At 33.5% G+C, this 16415-nt stretch overlaps 1 protein-coding gene across 1 annotated transcript; it reads left to right on the top strand.

Annotated features, from left to right (window-relative positions):
• The first annotated feature begins 8193 nt into the window (after positions 1-8193).
• LOC131628691 (receptor-like protein kinase FERONIA) lies at positions 8194-11512 on the top strand. Its single transcript, XM_058899520.1, has 2 exons — positions 8194-9053; positions 9308-11512. Exons 1-2 carry the CDS (start codon positions 8363-8365, stop codon positions 11332-11334), a joined length of 2718 nt encoding a protein of 905 aa, XP_058755503.1. The 5' UTR covers positions 8194-8362; the 3' UTR covers positions 11335-11512.
• Positions 11513-16415: the final 4903 nt, after the last annotated feature.

Below are 16415 nucleotides of genomic sequence, written 5' to 3'. Positions count from 1 at the left end.
ATAACACATGTGATTCTTATTCCACTAACTCATGCAAATGATTAAAAGCATCATGATTAAGCAAAAATTATTTATAATTATTATATTCACGGTTACTTTTGCAAATTTACCCGTATTTTTTTCACATTCCATGCTATTAACAATTTCAAAAAAAAAAAAAAGTAAAATTAGAAAGGACATATTTAGACATTTTTTTCACTTAAATATATTTAGACATTTTTCTTAAAGGACAAATTATTTTTTATAAAATTGATTATATAAGACCGGAGGGAATAATTCCTTTTAAAGAGAGAAGAAAATTCAAACATTCTTAACGAGTATACCAAGAACAGTTTCCTATTTTCGCAATTTTTTATTTGTTAGGATACATTTTATGCTAAAAATATAACAAGGCAGATTCATTATAATTTATAAAATAAATAAATAATTGCAGTTTTCATTTTTCTTGGAAATTTACTTGTGAGTTTTTCTTAACAATCCTAATCCTAAGCCATTAAATTTTAAAATATTAAATTAATAATGAAAGAAATGTATATGGGCAGACAAACTTAACAACTGTGTACCATAAAAGCCACCATAATAGTGTTAATAATATTTATCAATTTCTTAATACATATGGAGCAAAAACATTGACCTTTTGCTTTCTCGTGTCTCAATCAACAGCACTATGGTTATGCTTTTCAAAGATGAACAAGTCAAAAAAATTAACAAAATAATATATTTTGTATTAAAAATAAGTTTTTAAGACTGGAGTATCTTTCACAGTCTCATGCCTCTCTCATGGACAAATTTGTGTCTCCAAATTACTCTTTCTCATTTTTATTATGTCATTTCAAAATTAACTAAATTATAAATTATTTTAATTTATGAATGAATTATAAATTATAATTTTTTTAATATTTTAACTATTATTTAAATGTATATATCTCAAAAAATTAATAAAAAGTAATCTTATAAAATTATTAATTATTATTTTTAATATTAATGTTAACTTAGTTTATATTTCTCATATAATTAATAAAGTAATCTTGTAAAAGTGTTAATAGTTTTTATATTTTTCATTAAATTATGATTTTTGAAATTAATTTTATATGTTAAATTCAAATAGTTTTAATTTTTTTAATACTTTTGGATTTAATACAGATTATTTATCTATTTTAAAATTACAGGACATTTAGAAAATGTGACAAATTATCCTATATAAATCATGATAAAATTTTAAAAATAAAATATATAAATTATATGTGATTGAAAAATGAAAACGTCTTCCATTTGTAAGTGTATAATTTGAGAAGTGAATATAATTTTAAAATTAAAATAAAGGAATTAATACAAAAAAATTTATAAGAACAAAAATCATAATTAAACTTAAAATTATATAATTTAAGAGAGAGAAAATATTCTAATAGATGAAACAGAGACATCTCTCAATACAATTTACTATATTCACAAACACGAGAGATCAAACATTAAACGTCTCTTAACTTTAAAGATTAAAGTTTCTTCCATTCAAGCAAGAGGACTAAATTTGTCACTTATGGAATTATCTTCAAGTTTTTTTTGGCACTTCTGGAGAACTTTCCCATACATACACGTTACCACAAACTTTTCATAATTTCATAAAATCACATCTTTTAACTCCTTTTTCAAATCTGAACAAGTCAAAGAAGTATTACACCATATATATATATATATATATATATATATATATATACTCCCTCCGTCCCAAATTATAAGAGAAAATCACTTTTTAGATTCATTGAATAATTAATGTATCTGGTCTATATATAGATCAGATACATTAATTATTCAATGAATCTAAAAAGTGATTTTCTATTATAATTTGGGACGGAGGGAGTATATATATATATATATATATATATATATATATATATATATATATATATATATATATATATATATATATATATATATATATATATATATATATATATATATATATATATATATATATATATATATATATATATATATATATATATATATATATATATATATATATATATATATATATATATATATATATTGGCGGAGCCAGGAATTTTAAATAGCCTGGGCAAAAAATTTAACTGCAAATTACATTTGACATAATATATAAATAGTCATAAAGTGTGCTAAATAAGAGAGATGAAACCTAACATGCGAATATTGTGCTAAATAAAATTAGGAGGTAAGTGCCCTCTCCAAGACCTCTTTGCGGTGAATGTTCGAATAATATCAACATCTTTAATTGATTTGAATATCTCCCGCTCGGTGTAACATATCATCAAGTCATTGAACCACATATTGTTGATCTTGTTAAGCAAATTAGACTTGATAATCCTCATTGCTGAAAAAACTCTTTCAACAGATGTTGTCAACACCGGTAATATCAAAGTCAACTCAATGAATTTGTAGACTAATAAAGTACTTAAGGAGAGACTGATGCAGTTGGAATGCGTGTGAACCTGAGAACTCTCAGAAGATTCCGAGTTATTTAATTTATGTATGAATTTAATTGTCTTAAATTTAATAATAAACTTAACTAAGAAAGAACTTGAGGAGAGCTTACTAATCTTACCTTAATGGACTGTTTAACTTAGGAGGAGGTTATAAACCTCATATCCTTAGTAGACTGTTCTATCAATTAATTTATATAGGGTATATAAAACTATTAGAAATTAAGTAATTAAAAAAAATAGTAGCTAAACAAAATTAAATAAAAAATTTATTGAATAATAAAAATCTAATCAAATAAAATTACATGTTTTCTATTTTTTTAATGAAATAAATAATCTAATAATAATAAAAGAAAACATTTTTTGTGTTATTTAAAATATTTTTTAACACTAGAATAAATTAAGTAAATCAGACAAAAGACTAAATAAATTAATTCTAATAAACTAAAAGAGACTTGTTTTTGCTTTTATTTATTTTGATTTAAGTATATGCATTAAATATCTTTTGGGCTTTTTTTATATATGTTTTAACGAAGCAATACATTCATTTTATAGAATTATCATATATGTTTATTTTTATGATAGTCATGACTAATGATAAAAAATAATACTACGTTTAGGAATATATAAGGAATATATAAGACAAGTGCTATATATTAGGGAAATGTTAACCAGTGCTGGAGCACTCTTTAAGTAATTAAAATAGTAATTTTTTTAAAAAAAAATGTGTGTATTTAATTCATTAAAAATGTATTAGAAATTAAAATATTGACTTTTATAATTAAAAAAATTTCCAGTATCTTAACGAGTGCCCTGAGGACACTTGTTACCAAGAACCTCTGTTGTAATCATTGTTTAGTTTTAAGGGAGTTTTTTTTCTTAATTTATGTTTTGATTCATAAATAATTAATTGAGTTGGGTCTTGACCATTGATTATTCATCTGTTTTAATTTTCACACTCTATTTTTATTAATTTTGCCCTTGATTTTATCTTAAAAAAGGTCATTAAATTAGGAAGAGTACAAAGAACATAGGGGTTGAGCCCGGGCGCTTGCCCGGGCTGGCTGGGCCATAGAACCGCCAGTGTGTATATATATATATATATATATATATATATATATATATATATATATAATTTTATTGAGGAACCTGAAATAATTGTAGTTGGAGAACTGATGATCTTAAACGGTGATTCCGATCTCCTTTACAATGGCGTGGCGTGGACCTGCATGATTAGTACTCCAACACTGAATTCAGTTTAAGATTCAAGTTAAGTGTAGTGAAAATGGAGATCAGAGATTGTACCTTGTTATTAGCGTGTGAACTAATTGTATACTCTGGGTCATGTGGAGTGGATTTGAGATAGATTGGGTCTTTGGCCGGTTTAGAACACTTGCCCTCCAAGGCTTGGTCGTTCACTAAAGGAGCCGAACTAAGCCTTAATTAATACAGGTCGGTCTCTATGATGGAGTTCGGTGCAAAGTGGAACTGAAATGCTTGGGATCAGTTGAAAAGTTATGGGGAACAAGAATATTAAATGCTTTATTGTTCTATGAACGTTTTGATACCTGCTCCCTGTATGCAAGCCCAATGAAATATGTTAGGGAATGATTCACCTATCTAAGACACTCGAGTACTTCAACAACTTCCATTTTTACATGGTGGAACGGTGTGGCGATTTCCCTTGGATTGATACCTTACTTTTGATCTAGATTGTTAACTTTTAATTGGTTTTTGTTATAAAATTGGGGTTTCCCCTAGTAGTTCATCCTACTCTTCTTATTACACCTAAGAAGTTGCTTTCTCTATATCATTTATTGTTATCTTCTTAATTCCAGCTTCAAAATTCCACTGCAATTTCCTTTTTCTTTTATTTGCTGCATCATACAACTTGTAACCTCTGATAGAGTGATATCCTACAAGTACTATCAATTCTCCCTTATGATCAAGCTTCTTTCTAAGATGCCCCAACACCTGTTAATATGTTACATAACCAAAAAATCTCAAATGATCCAGATTCAGTTTAATTTCAGACCATGCTTCCTCTAGTGTTATCTTCTCAAGCTTCTTTGTTGGACACCTATTAAATAAATATGCAGTCGTGAACACCACTTCTCTCCACACCTGTTTTGGTAAGTTCTTCCCTTTTAACATACTTCTCACCATGTTCATAATCGATCGATTCTTCCTTTCAGCAACACCATCTTGCTGTAGTGTATAAGGTGTTACTACCTCATGTACTATCCCTTCTTGATCATAAAACCTCCCAAAGTCATTTGAGACATATTCTCCTCCACCATCCGTTTTGAGAATTTTTTGAGCTTGTGTCCACTTTGTCTTTCAATCATGAATTTAAACTTCTTAAACACTTCAAATACCTCATCTTTTCTCTTGATTAGGTATGTCCATAGTTTTTTATTATGATCATCGATGATTGTGAACAATATCTATTTCCACAAATCGAATCAACTTGCATCTGTCCATACACATCTAAATACAACACCTCAAGGTGATGCTTGATTCTACAACTTGCATCCTTGATAAATTTACCCTTATGTTGCTTCGCTTGAACACATTGTTCACAAATTTTAGCCGGTATGTTGAGAATGAAAGCCCTGTTCTTTTGCAATGCATTGAGATCTCAGAAATTGAGATGCTCAAGACGATAGTGCCATATCCATTATTCTTGAATAACCTTTGTAGAAATACACATGTGCTCCTTAATCTTCAACTCAACATTGAAAGTTCTAGTAGCAGCCATAGGAACTTTTAGGATCAAAACCCCGCTGGCATCCATAATGCACAACGCCTTGTTCTCCATACGAATCTAGTAACCTTTCTCTAGTGATTTGCTAATACTCATAAGGTTAAACTTGATTCCGATAATATACAACATATAATTTATCAAAGAGTGTCTACCACCCTTTCTCTCGATCGATACATCACTGATCCCTTCCGCCGCTAAAGAGGTGTCATCCGCGAACTTCACTTTGTTCTTAATGGCACGATTTCTTGTAACAAACCAATCCTTCCTCCATGTCAAATGGGTAGAACATATGGAGTCCAAATACCATTGCTCACAGAACTGCACTACTTTTTTCAAAGTCACTATTGCATTTTCTTTTGCATGTAACCGATTACAACATTTATGTAATCGATTACATCATGGGTCTGTAGCGTTTCCAAAACCGTTTTTGTTGGATCTCAGTTTGTTGGTGATGCATTCCCCTTATGTGATCATGATCAAGATTCAAGAGTATGTTCTCACCATCAAACTCTTGCATTGCTACCTTGGTTTCATCCACTTGAGGTTCCTTCTTGTTCGCATTGCACTCTCTTACAAAATGACCAAAATTTTTAAAAAAAAAGCATTACATCTTGCTCTTGTCAATCCTTATCATTTCACCTCTAAATTTTCCTTGACCGCCATTCTTGTTGCAGCTGCTCTCACCCTTTTGACAAGTCCAATTCTTGGAATTTTGGGATTCTCTTCAACCAAAATTCTCAAAAATTTCCTAAAATTTTGTTCCTCAAAAGACAAATATCGCACTCGATGTCTTGACAACTGGTCTGATAAGTTAAACCACAATCACCACAACTTGTACAAGATGATGGAGCAGAGAAGAAATAAATAACACAATCAATTAGTAACCCAGTTCGATGCAACCTGCACCTACGTTTGGAGGGTACATTTATTTTTTATGCACTACATATGTCTCTAAAACTATAGTAATGGAAAGGAAAAATGGAGAGAAAAAATGGAGATGGTTCTGTCTCCTTATATATGTAGTTGTTTTTCAAAGTGAAACCAATACAAAAAGCTAATTCCAAAGGAACTACATTCCATTTACTCTTCATGGATCATTTTCCTTTCAACTTCTTGTTTTTCTCATTGAAATGAGCTTGCAAATTGATCTCCGCCTTTTCCTTATCACCATTTCTCTCATTCATTCTTTGCTCATGAGCCTCAAGAGAGCTTTGTAGCTCCTCACTGCTCATCGTCACACGATCCTTCGATTCCTCAATCGCTACAACTATGTTATCGAATCTTGATACCAAAGAACACAAGATTTTTGCGACAACATACCGCTCCTTTATCGTTTCTCCACATGCTTTTACTTTGTTTACCTACCGAGTAATTCTCGTAGTGAAATCGTTGATTGTCTCCTTTTCGTCCATTTGAATCAACTCGAGTTGACGTTTGTGAGTTTGTAACCTCACAATCTTTATCTTGCCAGCCCCTGCGTATGCCTTCTCTAAGATTTCCCACTCTTGCCTCGATGATTCACAACCATTAACTTTCTCAAAATTTTATGTGTCAATGCATTGATGGATTAAAAAACATCGCCTTGAAATCTCTCTTCGTTTCTTCCTAATGCGTTGCTCGTGCATCTGTTGCACCTTCTACAAGAGGATTCAATCTGTTCTTGATTATATCAAGAACATCTTGGTAGTTAAACAACACTTTTATTTGCTTGCACAATTTGTCGTAATTCTTCGCATCAAGGATGGGTAGGTTTGCAGGGATTCTTTCATTAGAGACCGAATTCATGTTGAACACTAGGTGTTTGGTGGATGGAACTAGACTCTTGATATCAAATGTTAGAACTTGGAACCACAAGGTTGATAAAAATGGAGTAATTGAATGTGGAGAGGGAGAAAGATAGAGAATTAAAGAGTATAATTGAAAGTGGGAGTTTTCATTAACATTGATTGACATACCTCAGGTATTTATATACAAATTACAATGGATTGGGATACAAGTAACAAAATTCAAAAATTGAAAATAACTTTGTATGTAACCGATTATGTTAAACTTGTAATTTGTTACAGATGTTTTTATAAAACATGTACAACATAATGGTAACTGATTACTATAAACATTAACATGTAATCGATTACACCCTCGACATAATGACTTATTTTCAGCTTATTTGACTTTTCTACACACTTATAACTGATTATATTCTCACAATAAACTAATTACAACATTTCTCATATCAAAACGAGAAAAAAAAAGTTAATAAAATACTTTTGCAGATAATTTTACCATTAATTAAAAATAATTGTTGAGACTTGTGTTTCAAGTTAGTCTCATACATAACTGTAAAATGATTATACCTTGTTAGAATAAATTTTTCTTAAGAATAAAAATGGAGAACTAATTTTACATAATTTTTTGAAACAAAAGGATAACTGTCAATCTTTTTAAAATGTCAAATTATGTCCATTTTTTTTATAAAAACATATAAATCAAAACTTTCATATTTACAATTCTGAATAACTTATTTCTCATAATTATTAAATCCTGGACACAATTGCCTCTAATAGCATGTTTGAATTGGCTTTTGGAAGACATATAATCAATTCTAGAGGTGTAGAATTGATTTTGGGTGATTTAGAGGTGTTTGTTTTATCAAAAGTAAAATTGATTCTGTCTCCAGAATTGATTTTACTAGAAGCTATAATTTGTAGCTTCTATCTCCAGAATTGATTCTGGGTAATTTTTACACTGAAATTTATTGTTCAACTCATTTTTCTATAAATGTATCCAAACATAAATTAATTCTGGTAAACTCAATTCTGTTAAAATTAATTCTACCAAAAATTCAATTATGGTAGAATCAATTCTCTTTACCGCCAATCCAAACATATCCTAAGATAATTTTCCATTTTCAAAGTTGAACAAGTCCGAGAAATAGTAGTAATAATTAGCTACTAGTTGCAATTATCTTCAAGTTTTTTAGTAAGACGAAGACTTTTCCCCTTTCGCTACTTTCTGAACTCCACCATTCAACTCAACCAAAAATTCTTATCATCATCACAAACAAACCCTTCTTCACAACTCTTCAAACCCTTCAATTTCACACCTCACACACCGTCTCAACTCTAAAAAAAAAAACATGAAACCATTAATCAACTTCAAAACCATAATCACCACCCTGTTCTACTTTTCCATCTCCCTGTTTCCCCTTCAAGCCTACGACCCAGTTGACCGTTATACCCTCAATTGTGGCACAACAGGAAACTCTACCGACGGAGAAAGAACATGGACAGGAGACACAAACTCAAAACTTTTGTTATCATCACAAAACAACAACCCAACAACTATTTCTGTTCCAACAACAACACAAAAACCTTCCATCAACAAAATCCCTTATTCAACAGCTCGTTTATCACACTCAATATTCAACTACTCTTTCCCAGTCACTCAAGGTCCTAAGTTTCTCCGTCTTTTTTTCTACCCTTCTACCTATTCCAACGGTTTCAACCGTTACGATGCTTCCTTCACCGTGGTATCTAACGGATTCACACTTCTTAAGGATTTTAATGCTTCGTTAAACGCTGATGTTGAAGGTGTTGATACTTTATTCAAAGAATATGTAATCAACGTTGGGGATGATCAAAGGCTTGATTTGAGTTTTATCCCAAGTAGTGGAAATTCCAATAGCTATGCTTTCATTAATGGAATTGAAGTCTTATCCATGCCGGATGATCTCTATTATACATCATCCACTGATCCTGGTTTTTCACTTGTGGAGTCCACTATCATACCAGCATATACTATTTCAACCAACGTTGCCCTTGAGACAGGTAAACAATTATTTTAAATTAGCATTTTTTTTTTAATCTCATCATAACTTATGAATTCCAGAGAATGAGTATATGTAAATTATTGAAATGTAATTTTAACACAAAATGCTTTTACTTCTAAATTTGAATATTGTAAGTTGTTCTTAATCACAATCAGATTCATTGTTAACGAAGTTTATTAATCGATGATTAAAGATTCAGAGCACATAATCAGCATGAGTTGCTGTTCTTAATTTATGGCAACATCATTGCAGATTACAGGATCAAAGTTGGAGTGCAAGCAAACTCACCAAAAATTCAAGACACAGGCATGCTTAGAAACTGGAACAAATACGACACAGATTATTTAAGAACTCCAACATCACGTGACTTTGTCTCTGGAGACTTAATAGGAAGGAACATCACTGTAAACCCCGATTATGTGGCACCCAAAGACCTCTACAGATCATCACGTGACTTGGGCACCAATGCCACTCTCAACCATCTCTTAAACCTAACTTGGGAGTTTCCACTTGATTCTGGTTTCTATTACTTCATCAGGCTCCACTTCTGTGAACTCGACCCCAACATAACTACCGTAGGTGATAGACTCTTCACCGTCTATTTACAAGGAAACGTAGCGGAAATTAGAGCTGATGTTATGAGATGGACCCAAGATCAAAAAGGGCTTGCTGTGCATAGAAACTACGCTGTTATCGTTCCAAAGAGTAATAATAAAGGTAACAAAAAAGTTAACCTCTCTATTCAAATGCAGCCATATGCTGATCGGAGAGAAACTGTTTACAGTGACCCGTTTTTAAATGGACTTGAGATTTTCAAAATCAGTGATGTGGGTTCAAAGAATCTAGCTGGACCCAACCCGGAACCGGTTCAAACTCCGGTTCAAGAGAAAAAGAAAAGCAAAAGCATAAGTGGAACGACAATACTTGGCGTCGTTTTGGGAGTTGTATTCGGCATCGTTTTGGTATCCCTTGTCGTTTTCTTTGTTTGTAGAAAAAAAAGACAAACGAAAGAAGAAAAGGCTACAACGACAAAAGACTCAAAGTCTTCAGCAACTTCGAAGTGGGGTCCACTGTCGTTTGCAACGACCAAGTCAAGCACTACACACAACTCAAATCTACCGTCAGATCTCTGCCGCAGCTTCTCGCTCGTCGAGATACGCGCCGCCACGAACAACTTCGACGAACTCTTCATCGTCGGCGTCGGAGGATTCGGCCATGTCTACAAAGGCTACCTCGACAACGGTTCAACACCGGTCGCGATCAAGCGTCTCAAACCGGGTTCACAGCAAGGAGAAAACGAGTTCATCAACGAGATCGACATGCTCTCAAACCTCCGTCACCTTCACCTCGTTTCTTTAATCGGTTACTGCAACGAGAACAACGAAATGATCATTGTCTACGATTTCATGATGCGTGGAACTTTACGCGATCATCTCTACAACACTGAGAACCCTGCTTTATCATGGAAACAGCGGTTGAAGATTTCAATAGGCGCGGCGCGTGGTTTACACTACCTTCATACAGGTGCGAAGCACACGATCATTCACCGTGACGTGAAAACAACGAATATTCTATTAGATGAGAAATGGATCGCAAAGGTTTCTGATTTTGGGCTTTCTCGAATTGGGCCTACGGGTGTAACTAAAGCCCATGTTAGCACTGTTGTGAAAGGTAGCGTTGGTTATTTAGATCCAGAGTATTACAAACGACAGCGTTTAACTGAGAAATCTGACGTGTACTCTTTTGGAGTGGTTTTATTTGAGATACTCTGCGCTCGGCCGCCTATTATCAGAACAGCGGAAAAGAAACAGGTGTCACTCGCTGATTGGGGAAGATTATGTTACAAAAGTGGGGCCCTCGGAAGTATCGTGGACCCTTCTGTGAAATGGAGTATAGCGCCGGAGTGTTTGAAAAAATTCGGAGAAATCGCTGTTAGTTGTTTGTTGGACGATGGAACGATGAGACCGTCGATGAACGACGTCGTATGGATGTTGGAATTTGCGTTGCAGTTACAAGAGAGTGCAGAACAACGTGACCGTGTTGTTGTGGATGGTGTTGTTGTTGGTGATGACGTGGAAGGTGGTGAAAGAAGAAATAAAAATGATGATGATGATGACGTGTTTAGTAGTAGTGGGAGCAATATTGGAAATGTTTCTGATTTTAATAAGAGTACTGAAGTGAGTGTGAGTACTATGACTGGTAGTAGTAGTGGTGAGAATAGCTATGGTTTTAATAAGGAAAGTGTTTTTTCTGAAATTGTGGATCCAAAAGCACGTTGAGGGGAATCAGTTAATTGAATAAGCAAACATGTAGTAGTGGAAAATTAGTGTATATGGTCTTTAAGGTAAAATGTTATGTTTGAAGATATATACTAGGTGTGTATTTTTTTCTTCTATTGTTTTACATGTATGTATTTGAGGTTGTAATAGTTTATACAGGAATCAGATTACCTGATCAGTCTCTTGCAAATTTAAGAAATTACTAGTTTTTATCTTGCAGTAAGTCATTTGTTAATCACTTTGACTAAGTTGATGCTGGAATAACTGAATATAAATCCATCTATTTCCACTAGGTTCTCTGAATCAACCATAATCCACACTAAATTTGAAGAGTATTCAACCTATCTATGGTTGTTCTACCTTGACTAGACATGCCAATACATAAGATACGTTTGACTTAAAATGTTAATAAGAGAATGTAATAATATAGAATGAAAAAAAGGTTATTTCTTGATTAACTTAGATTAGCTTAAGTTTATTTTACAATGTGTGGCTAATACCCTCCCTACAGCTTATGTGAATGGAATGAACTAATAATTGAAAAGGTTGAGGTTTCAAAGTCTTTGTTAGAACTTAAAAAATCAGCGAATTGAGTAGTATTGTGAATTAGGGTGTTCATTTATTCGGGTAAATTCGAACCAAATCAGAATCCAAACCAAACCATAGTATTTGGATTGGACATTTTTTCAGTTCGGGCAAGAATCGAACCAAACCAATGAAATTCAATGACAATTGGTTCGGGTATCGGATTTTCAATTTTCTAGCCGCAAATCCAACCCAAACCAACCATAATTAATTATCATTAAATTATTACCAAACATTCAACTTAAAAAAGAAAAAAGTAAAATGGCATATGTAGACAAGTTATGCAAATTTAATTTGTTATTAAAAAATTGTTAGTGTAACGTGGTAACTAAGCATAGAGCTATGAAACACATTCATTATCATACTAGCTCAAGTGATTAGTTATGGATTCAAAAGCCTTTTTGATAGATATTTTTCTTGTTATATATTTTTTCTTCTATTAGAAAAAAATTGCTAGACTAATATTTACAATTGAACGCTATTAATACTATATTTTTTATATTATTATGAAAACTTAATTTTTGTAAATAGTTTTTTTCCAAATATTTTTGTATTTTTTAATCTACCCAATCAATCCAAACCAACCCGTTGTTTCTCGGTTCAGTTCAGTTTGGGTTTTATCGATTTTTTTTTCAAATTCAATCCAAATTAATTCATTTAATTTTAATCGGTTTGGATATCAGATTCTCTGAAAACCGAATTAAACCGGCCCACGAACACCCCTATTATGAATAGGTATTTTTTTCTTCCAAAAACTATGTGGCAATCGATTTCAATGTATTTAATTTCCTCACTGTTAGAATGATGTATAACACATGAAAGAAAGAGAGAGAACTTCATCAAAATAATACAAATTTTGCTTGCTTTGTATATTCATTTATTACAATGTAGGAGATGATTTGCTACAACTTTCCCCCTATCAAAATGAATATCAAGTTCAATGTGTCTGATTCTTGCATGGAGTATCGGATTATGTGAAAGCAATAATGCACTAAGGTTATCACACAACAGAGTAGGCACAAGATACTCAATATGAAGTTCAGATGGAAGAGATTCGAGCCAGGGTAGTTTAGCTGTGGTGTGTGCTAATGCCCTATATTCAACTTTCGACTTGACCTTGCAACGAGCACTTGTTTCTTTGAGCTCCATACTACAAGATTAAGGCAAAAAAAAGACACGTCAACATGAGGTAGATCGACAATCATATGATTTGTTTTCCCAATTGGAATCACTGTATGCACGTAAGGAGAAGTTTGAAAGATGGTTGGCTAGGGAAAGTAACAAGCCATGAGTTGTCGTGCCTCTTATTTAACGTATGGTGCATTTAACCGTATCCCAATGGTATTCAAAAAGCGTTGCCATGAACTAACAAGATTTTTTAATTAAGAATGTTATGTCAGGTCGGGTGAGTGTCACAAATTGTAAGGCACCAATTGTGCAACGATAATCTAGAGGATTTGGAACTACATCAATTCCATGTTTCTTAGTTTACACTGACTGAACATAGTAATAGCCACACCTTTTACTTCAATCATATTCACTTTGGAGAGTAAGTCCTAAATATATTTGATCTATTTAAGGAATAGAGTACCATTTTCCCGATGATGAACTTTAATGCCTAGAAAATATTAAGGAACACCTAGCTTCTTGAGAGAAAACTTGGTATGAAGTTTGTTGACAAGCTCATGAACTAGTTTTGAGAAAGATCCAATTATGAGAATATTGTTCACATATACAAAGGCGTAATAAGTAACATTATTATGATTAAAAGAACACGTGTTGATGATGCTTGCTTCAATACCCACTTTATCATTATCTTCTTCTTTCTCGTTTTCGGATGTTGTTGAGTGTGTGTTTGACTCAAGTGCCACTCCTTCTTTCACCACCAATCCTTGGGATCTTAATGTTTTTGGGCCTAGTTATTCCATCATAGTCCCTTTTTCTGAATTTGGCCTAACATGCACCTCATTCATGTAATTTGCGTTTACCACATGGTGACCTTCAAGCTGCAGGCCCTTGATAAAGTCAATGACCCCACTTTCATCCATTAATTTTTCCATAGCGTGCTTTCACTTTCCATGTGTCGTATGTTAGAACAAGATTTGTTCTGATCAATATTCTTAGTTTTGATGATAACAAGGATATGAATTTTGTGTGAGATAATGTGGTACTCTAATACATTGCAAATTTCCCTTTCAGGAAATATATATAAAGTATGCACAAATCAGCGCTCAGAAGCTTTGTCTCAGAAGGTTCAGCATGCAACATCAGAACATGGTCTGGCAAGACATCAGAAGATGGTCAAGGCAGAATCAGAACATGGGTCTATGGAAGCATCAGAAGAACTTGAGATCAGAAGCAGAAACACTGAAGTTCTCATGGTATCACGCTCAGAAGCACTTCAAGGTCAGAAGACAAGAAGATGCTATGCACCAAGCTGTTTGACTCTGATGATATTCAAATATTGTATACACAAACATCAGATCAGAAGAAAGTACAGGTGGCAGGCTACGCTGACTGACAAAAGGAACGTTGGAAGCTATTAAAGGCAACGTCAGTAGACACAGCGTGAACAAGGCTCGAGGTAGTTGACAAAAGCGTGAAACATTAAATGCAATGCTGTACGGAATACGCAAAGCATTAAATGCTCCCAACGGTCATCTTCTCAAGTGCCTATAAATATGAAGTTCTGATGAGAAGCAAGGTTACCAATTTCTTGACAATTTCTGCGAATATTAACTTGCTGAAACGCTGTTCAAATCAAAGCTCAGAAACTTCATCTTCATCAAAGCTCACTACATTGTTGTTGTAATATATTAGTGAGATTAAGCTTAAACGTTAAGAGAAATATCACTGTTGTGATTATAGCTTTTCAGAAGCATTGTAAAACTCTTATTTGATTACATTAATTTGTAAGTAACTAGAGTGATCAAGTGTTGATCAAGATACTCTAGGAAGTCTTAGCTTGTGTCTAAGCAGTTGTAATTAGAGTGATCACGTGGTGGTCAGGATACTCTAAGAAAGTATTAGCTTGTGTCTAAGCATTTGTTCCTGGAGTGATCAGGTTGTGATCAGGATACTCTAGAAGACTTAGTCGCGGACTAAGTGGAAAACCATTGTAATCTGTTGCGATTAGTGGATTAAATCCTCAGGTGAGGTAAATCACTCTGTGGGGATGGACTGGAGTAGTTTAGTTAACAACGAACCAGGATAAAAATAACTGTGCAAATTGTTTTTATCGTTTGAGTTTTTAAGACTACACTTATTCAAACCCCCCCTTTCTAAGTGTTTTTCTATCCTTCAATTGGTATCAGAGCCTGGTTCTAAGGTGCAAGCACTTAACCGTGTTTAGAAAAGATTCAGGAAGAGAAAAACGCTTCAGTAAAAGATGGCTGGTGAAGTTCAAACAAATCCAACTGCATCTACATCTGGCTCTGCTGAGCAATACAACGGTAACAATGGTTATACTAGACCACCAGTATTTGATGGTGAAAACTTTGAATACTGGAAAGATAAACTGGAAAGTTACTTTCTTGGTCTAAATGCTGATCTATGGGATCTTCTGTTGGATGGTTACAAACATCCTGTTAAAGCTACTGGTGTAAGGCTCACAAGAAGCGAAATGACTGATGATTAAAAGAAAGAATTCAAAAATCATCACAAATGCAGGACTGTTTTGCTGAATGCTATCTCTCATGCTGAGTATGAGAAGATATCTAACAGGGAAACGGCCCATGACATATATGAGTCCTTGAAAATGACTCATGAAGGAAACGCTCAAGTCAAGGAGACTAAAGCTCTTGCTCTAATCCAGAAATATGAAGCCTTCAAGATGGAGGATGATGAAGATATTGAGAAGATGTTCTCAAGATTTCAAACTCTAACTGCTGGATTGAGAGTTCTGGATAAAGGCTATACCAAGGCTGATCATGTAAAGAAGATTATCAGAAGCTTACCTAGAAGATGGGGTCCAATGGTAACAGCATTCAAGATTGCCAAGAATCTGAATGAAGTTTCTTTGGAAGAGCTTATCAGTGCCTTGAGAAGCCATGAAATAGAGCTGGACGCAAACGAGCCTCAGAAGAAAGGTAAGTCTATTGCATTAAAATATAATGTTAAAAAATGTACTAACGCTTTTCAGGCTAGAGAAGAAGATCCTGAAGAATCAGAATCTGAAGAAAAAGATGAACTGTCCATGATCTCCAGAAGGGTAAACCAACTCTGGAAGAGCAAGCAAAGGAAGTTCAGAGGCTTCAGAAGTTCAAAGAGATTTGAACGAGGAGAATCTTCTGGTGACAGAAGATCTAACAAGAAGAAGGCTGTCTGCTATGAGTGCAATGAGCCTGAACATTACAAGAACGAGTGTCCAAAACTTCAGAAGGAGAATCCCAAGAAGAAGTTTCATAAGAAGAAAGGTCTTATGGCAACATGGGATGATTCTGAATCAGAATCAGAATCAGACTCTGAAGGAGAGCAAGCCAACTTTGCGCTGATGG

Source organism: Vicia villosa, unplaced genomic scaffold, assembly GCF_029867415.1.
Source record: "Vicia villosa cultivar HV-30 ecotype Madison, WI unplaced genomic scaffold, Vvil1.0 ctg.000470F_1_1, whole genome shotgun sequence".
Classification (NCBI taxonomy): Eukaryota; Viridiplantae; Streptophyta; class Magnoliopsida; order Fabales; family Fabaceae; genus Vicia; species Vicia villosa.
This window is presented reverse-complemented; position numbering and strand designations above follow the sequence as displayed.